The following is a 7,575-nucleotide window of genomic DNA, read 5'->3' as shown; positions in this document are numbered from 1 at the left end:
ACAACAATGCAGTTAGAAACGAAAAAGGTAAAACCACAGCAGTCACTACCAGAAAATCCAAAAAATCATTTGCAACTACTTTGAAAATCTGTACTGTAATAAACTGGAGAATTCAGAGACATGGATAGACTCCCAGATACATATGAATTAACCAACAAGATATAAAACCTTGCAAAATCAAAAGTAGGCAATGAAATTAAAGCAGTAATTTAACAAAAAACAAAAATAAACCTACCAACTAAGAAATTCCCATGTCCTGATGGATTCATTGTTGGATTCTACAAGAACTTCAGTGAAGAACTATCTAATACCAATACTTCTAAAACTTTTTAATGAAGGAAGGAGTATTCCCAAAATCATTCCTGGAAGCTAGCATTATCTTGATTCCAAAGCCAAACAATAACTCAACTAAAAAGAAAACTATGTAGCCAATCTCTAATGAAAATAGATGTTAAAATCCTAAACAAAGTCAAGTATGGTGATGCACCCCTGTAATCCCAACACTTCGGAGGCTGAGGTAGGAGGATGTTTAAAAGTTGGGACCAGCCCGGGCTACAAAGTGAGCTCAAGGGCAGCCTAAACCGTATAGTGAGACCCTGGCTAAAAAAGCCAAAAACAAAAACAAAATTCCTAAACAAGACACTAGCAAACAGAATGCAAAAAATCATCAGAGACAATAAGCATGACTCAATAGGCTTTAACCCAGAATACAAGAATGGTTCAACATATACAAATCAATAAATAAAATATATCACATAAACAAAGAGCCAAAATCATATGATTATCTGAATAGACACAGAAAGTACCTCTGACAAAATCCAACATCCTTTTATGTCAAAAACCTAAAGAAAAAGTACAGCAGGATCTTATCTCAATTTGATACAGCAATTAATAACAAATATGTCAACATCATATTGAATGAGGAAAAGCTAAAAGTTTTCTTTCTAAAATCAAGAATAAACAATGGGGGCCTGGGATATAGCACAGTGGCATAAGAGCCTGCCTGGCAAGCACAACATCCCAAGTTCAATCCCTGGCACCTCAAAAAAAAAAAAAGAGATGTCCACAGTCACCACTCCTGATCAATATAGTACTTGAAACATTACCCAGAGCAACGAGACAAGAGAAAGAAATAAAAAGGATGCATATACAAAAATAAGTCAAATTATTATTATTTGCAGATAACATGATCCTCTACATAGATGTCCCAAATAGTCCATGAAATAGCCAAATTCAGCAATGTAGTACAGTACAAAATCAACACACAAAAGTCACTAGTGTTCCTCTATACCAATACTAATAAACTCACCAAGAAATAAATTACGGGGGCCAGGGAGATGGCTTGGTGGAATAAGCGCTTCCCTGGCAAGCGCAAGGGCCTGAGTTCAATCCCCAGTTCTGCCCCCCCACCACCAAAAAAAAAAGAAAAGAAAGAAAGAAAGAAATTAGGATACTATTCACAATAGCATCAAGAAAATACAGTTCACAATAATATCAACACTATTCACAACAGCATCAAGAAAAATTCAACAATTAGCAATTAACCTAACCAATAAAGTGAAAGACTTCTACAACAAAAACTTCAGCATTCTGGCACATTGGCCAAGCAATGGCCGTGACTCATCCACATGGCTAACACTGACAAAGGTTCCACAATCTGAGGTACAGGATCTCAGGATAAATCCTGAGGGCATTTCACTGACCTTATCAGACCCAAAAGCTACAACTCTTTTTTTTTTTCTTTTCAAAGTTTTATTGATAAACATATAGCAATGAGACAGTTTCAAATCAAATCGAAAGTACAGTTTCAACAAATAATACACTGCATATATTCTTCTTAGTGGTTAATTGCTGTACAAGATGCAGACTTGTGATCCTATTTACAAACACCATTAGAAAAAATCATTCTATTCATTAAGAGAATGCAACTATATATCTATCCCAACCACTTTGAATACACAGATACAAAATGGACATTCATAGTTATACCCCAATTTTTTTTTAAGTTCCGTTGTTGAATATTATAGGTGTGTAAACTCAGCAAAATATTCTAAAAGAGTACAGAAGCCCATAATAGCATTGGGTCTTCTGTTTAATTGGCAATGTCAGAAATTATTGACGTGAGTCCCCCACAGCTCAACATAACAACATGGCTTTACTTCCTATATTTCATCTTCATACTTTTCTACTGGATGGTTAAGACCAAGGTAAAGCAGAACCTATGCAACAAGAGTTGTAGCTTTTTGGTTTGAGAAGGTCAGTGAAATGCCCTCAGGATTTATCCTGAGATCCTGTACCTCAGATTGTAGAACCTTTGTCAGTGCAGCCATGTGGATGAGTCATGGCCATTGCTTGGCCAATGTGCTCTCTGTGAAAGCCTGAGAGAGTGTCTTCTCCTCATGTGACTCTCCTTAGGCACACTCCACGTCATCGATCAATTTCCTCTTTGGCCCCATAACCTTCTTGATCAGAAAATCTGGGACACTACCGAGGTACATGACGTTACAGTACAAGTTCTCATATGTCCTGAGTCTTAATTGACCTTAGAAGGGTAGGGCCAAAATATTGGCTTTCCTTGTAGCCCTCCTTTTTCTCTAATTTTGGTCTGCAAACTTAGGTTGTTAACCATCCAGAAGACAAGCTTATTGTTATTATCAAACGATTTACGTTATCAACAAAAGCTACAACTCTTGTTGCATAGGTCTTGCTTTACCTTGGTCTTAACCATCCATTAGAAAAGTATGAAGACGAAATATAGGAAGTAAAGCCATGCTGTTATATTGAGCTGTGGGGGACTCAGGTCAATAATTTCTGACATTGCCAGTTCAACAGAAGACCCAATGCTATTATGGGCTACTGGACTCTTTTAGAATATTTTGCTGAGTTTACACACCTATAATATTCAATAACGGAACTTAGAAAACATGGGGTATACCGATGAATGCCCATTTTGTGTCTGTGTGTTCAGAGTGGTTACGATAGATGTGTAGTTGCATTCTCTTAATGAATAGAATGATTTGTTCTAGTGGTGTTTGTAAATAGGAATCTCAAGTCCGCATCTTGTACAGCAATTAACCAGTAAGAAGAATATATGCAGTGTGTTATTTGTTGAAACTGTACTTCTGATTTGATTTGAAACTGTCTCATTGCTATCTGTTTATCAATAAAATTTTGAAAAATAAATAAATAAATAAACTACAGCACTCTGAAAAAAAAAGATCAAAAAGGAATCAGAAAATGTACAGATATCTACTCTTTGTAGATATTGTGAAAATGGCTATATTTCCAAAAACTAATTAATTATCTTACTTTTCTCATTGCTGAAAATACCTGACACTCAGAGTTAAAGGAAGAAAGGTTTACTGAGCTCCCAGCTGTAGAAGTTCCAGACCACAGCGGGTGGGCTCCCAGGCAGAGGGCCATGGCAAAAGAGGCACTGCACAGAAGAAACAGTTCATGGCAGGGAGAAAGCAGCACAAGCAAGCAACCGGCAGGCCACAAGCCTCTTCCTGTCCCTGTCTCATCCAGGCCACCCAGCCTTAGGTAGAGCAGTACTCACTCTCTTCATCTTAGCGCCCTTCATTCTAGCACAGCACCATGAATCAGTACCAATGTCACACACTCTAGGTCCCGCCCACTTCTTTAAAAACCCCATCTACAACCACATGAGGCTTTGGGGGACTATCTAGACATAGCCACAACAATCTGCCCATGTGCCCCCCAAAGACTCATGCATATCCTTTTATGCAAAAGCCATTTAGTCCATCTCCAAGAGCTTCTAAAGTCTTAACAACTTCAATATTGATGAAAAATCCAAATCCAGGACTGGGGATATAGCTCAGTGGCACACGTACCTGCCTGACAAGCACAAGGTCCTGAGTTTGATTACCAATTTACAAAAAAGTCCAAGTCCAAAGCCTTATCTGAAATTTAAGGCAAATGTGTAGCAACAATCCCCTGTACAAATGAGAAAAAAGTTAAACACTTCCAATATTCAATGGCACAAGACAGACACTACTATTAGAAAGGATACAAATAGAAAACTATAAAGCATTTGGGACCAAAGCAAGACCAAAATTCAGTAGGGTAAACATTAAGTCCAGTAGCTCCATGTTAATCTTCCCTGGGAAGATGAAAACTTCAAAAGGCTTGGAGGGCTCTGCCCCACTGGCACTGCTTGTGCTTGTAGTTTTCTCAGATGATCCATGTTCCTGGCTTCTCCAAAGTTCTAGGGTCTCTACCACATCTTTACCTCCACACTCACAGCTTCATATGCTGCCCTCTCATGGGAAAACCTGCCTTGCCCGGCAGGCCTTCTCTTGAAATCTGGGTGGAAGACATTATGACCCTACTACTTTTGCATTCTGCATGCAACTAAAACCAGCACAATGTGGATGACACTAAACTCTACCCACCAGATGGACAAGTACCCAGGATCCCTTCTTCCTCGGCTATAGGGGTCAAGTGCCTAAGGCCCAAATCCTGAGAAACATTTTCCCCAGGATACTTCCATTCTTGAACATGGTATATCTTCTCAAAGCAAAGCCTTTCACTTATGCAATTTTGAGGCACTAAAGAGTGGAGGCTCACTGGTTCTTGCAATGCTCTCAGGCCATTTTTTCTATTTTTTTGTTCTGAAATACTTGGATTTTTCTTGCTAATCTAATCTTTTCAGTGACCAATTGTTCCTCTGTTCCATTTTTTTAGGCCTTAACTTTACTGACTGAATTCAAAACATTCAAATTCAGGAAACAGAGCTTCCTTTCTGACTGAATTAAAAACATTTTAAATCAATCTGCTGAGTGCTTTACTCTTGATTCTCAATGCAGACTTGGCTTAAAGCCCCAAGAATAGCCATGCCAAGGCTTCAACATTAGACTACCTTGAAATTTCCTCTGCAAGATTAATTAGTCTACTACTCTTAATCTCAGTCTTACACAAAGTCTCTAGACATGAACAAAATGCAGGCAAATTTTCTGCCAAGGTATAACACACATCAATAGAAGTCCTTCCCAGCAGAAACCTCCTGAGCATGGCATCACTTTTGTTTGTTTGTTTGTTTGTTTGTTTGTTTGTTTGTTTGTTGTCTTTTATGAGACAGGGTCTCAGTATGTAGTCCAGGCTGGCCTGGAGCTCACTTTGTAGCCCAGGCTGGCCTCAAATTTGCAGCAATCCTCTGGCCTCAGCCTCCTGAATATTGAGATTATAGGCTTGAGCTACCACACCCCAACCCCTAGCCTGGCATCACTTCTGTCACCATTCTGATCTTTTAAACTTTGACCAAACTCTCCTATCACTAAAACCTTAAAGCCAGCATCTCTGAATCTTTATTTTTTTTTCCACAAGCCAGTTCCAAAGACTACTGAACCACATGATCAAGGTACAATCATAGCAAAAACCCCACTCCTGGTACAAAATTCTTAGTCACTACTCATTGCTAAGACAAAATATTTGACACACAAAGCTAAAAGAGGAAAGGTTTATTTGGCTCACAGTTTGTACAGGTTTCAGTCCATAGTTAGCTGGCTCCAAGGCAGGGTGGCATGGTAGATGGGCATCACAGAGGATAAACAGTTCATGGCAAAGCAGGCTAGACAGAAGACAGCAAACAAGTCCAAGTAACCACATCTTCTTTCTTCCTTATTCTGGCCAGTATACCAGGCTTAGGGAGGGTTCCAAACCAATCAGTACACTAATTTAGTAATCATACACCTTTAATCCCAGCACTCTTTTTTTTTAATTTTTATTTATTTGTGTGTGTGTGTGTGTGTGTGTGTGTGTGTGTGTGTGGCTAGCTCAGCCCACCAGGGGGCGGGGCTAGCTGGCATGTGGTGCTGGGGGATTGAACCGCAGTCCCTGTGCTTTGCTAAGCTTGTTCTAAGTAGGTGCTTTAGACCACTGAGCCATCTCACCAGCCCATAAATTATACATTTTTTTTCTTTTTTTGTGTGTGTGGAACCGGGGATTGCACTTGCCAGGCAAGCACTTCTTCTACTGAGCCATCTCCCTGGCCCCTAATCCCAGCACTCTTAATTCTAGCACTATGAATCAATCACACACTCTAGATCCAACCACCTCTAGAAAAACCCCATATATGGCAACATGAGCTCTAGGAGGGCATCTTGACACAAGCCATAATACTGATATACAGTTTTAACTCAAATCAATTAAAATATGAACATTATTCCTCACAAAACTAGAGAAAACAATACTACAATTAATATGGAAACAAAGAAACCCAAAATAGCAAAAGTAATCCTGGGCAACAAAAACAAAGCATGAAACATCATAATCCTGTATTTTTATTTGCTATATATTACAAAGCTGCAATGATAAAAAAAAAAAAAGAAAGAAAACAAGGTATTGGCACAAAAGCAGACATGTAGATAAATGGAAAAAATAGGGTGCAGAAACAACTGCAGAGACCCAGTCCTAGCCCAGGTCCAGTGAGTGTGTGGGAGCGCTTCCGGCTACCCTGTGCCGGCAGGACCAACTCCTGGTCCCAGCCCAGGTGCAGCATGGGTGAGACCGTCTTCCACCCCCTTGGGACGCCCCCCACCACTCCGCAGCACCTCCCACACCCTGCCCACCAAGTAGCAATTTCTGCCGTGTTCCTGGAACCCCCAGACCCAGTCCTAGCCCAGGTCTGGTGAGTGTGTGGGAGAGCTTCCGGCTACTCTGTGTCAGCGGGACTGACTCCTGGTCCCAGCCCAGGCGCAGCGTGGGTGAGACCCTCTTCCACCCCCTTGGGATGCCCCACACCACTCCGCAGTACCTTCCTCACCCACCTAGTAGGAATTTCTGCCGTGTTCCGGAAACCCACCAGACCCAGTCCTAGCCCAGGTCCGGTGAGGGTGTGGGAGAGCTTCCAGCTACCCTGCGCCAGCAGGACCAACTCCTAGTCCCAGCACAGGCACTGTGTGGGTGAGACCATCTTCCACCCCCTTGGGACGCCCCCTACCACTCCGCAGCACCTCACCCACCCCACCCGCTGAGTAGGAATTTCTGCCACATTTCGGGAACACCCAGACCCAGTGAGTGTGTGGGAGAGCTGCCTCTCCCCCCTACTACACTTTGTCCCCCCCAGGCTCAGCTCAAGCCTGGCATACAAGCCTGGGGTGTAACCCTGCAGCTACAATCCTTACAGAGAGAGTAGAGGATAGAATCACCCAGCTAGTCCAGGAGCAGAACATCTTGCAACAGAGGCACAACAGGTTCACCCTCAAGGGCAGCAGCAGAAAGGAGCTCAGCACAGCAGCCAGACCCAAGCCAGGCACAGCTGGATAAATCCAGACTTTGTAGATCAGCACCTGAATTTCAGTAAGTGCTAAGGTTATAACTACAACGAAGATCTACAACAAAGGTCGGAAGACAGTGCTACACAAAATGACGAGAAGGAACAAAATGCAACCTCAGAACCCAAGCCCACCCGTAACAAGTGCAGAGGACACTAACATAGAACAAATTGGGAATCACACAGCTGAAAGCAATGAATCAACGGCTTCTGAAATAAAGAAATAGCTGCAGAAAGGTATAGAGGAACTCAGATTGGAAATAAAAAAAGAAATTCCTGAA

The 7,575-nt window shown here is 41.5% G+C and overlaps 1 protein-coding gene across 1 annotated transcript in view; it reads right to left on the bottom strand.

Moving 5' to 3' along the window:
• Positions 1–7,575, bottom strand: part of Cdc20b (cell division cycle 20B) — a 75,008-nt gene that overhangs the window by 8,877 nt on the left and 58,556 nt on the right. Inside the window, 2 exon segments of the mRNA XM_023709097.1 lie at positions 2,668–2,681; positions 4,169–4,182. Of these exon segments, the coding sequence (XP_023564865.1) occupies positions 2,668–2,681; positions 4,169–4,182 (28 nt within the window).

This window comes from Octodon degus, unplaced genomic scaffold, assembly GCF_000260255.1.
Source record: "Octodon degus isolate 3935 unplaced genomic scaffold, OctDeg1.0 scaffold00001, whole genome shotgun sequence".
In the NCBI taxonomy this organism is placed as follows: domain Eukaryota; kingdom Metazoa; phylum Chordata; class Mammalia; order Rodentia; family Octodontidae; genus Octodon; species Octodon degus.
This window is presented reverse-complemented; position numbering and strand designations above follow the sequence as displayed.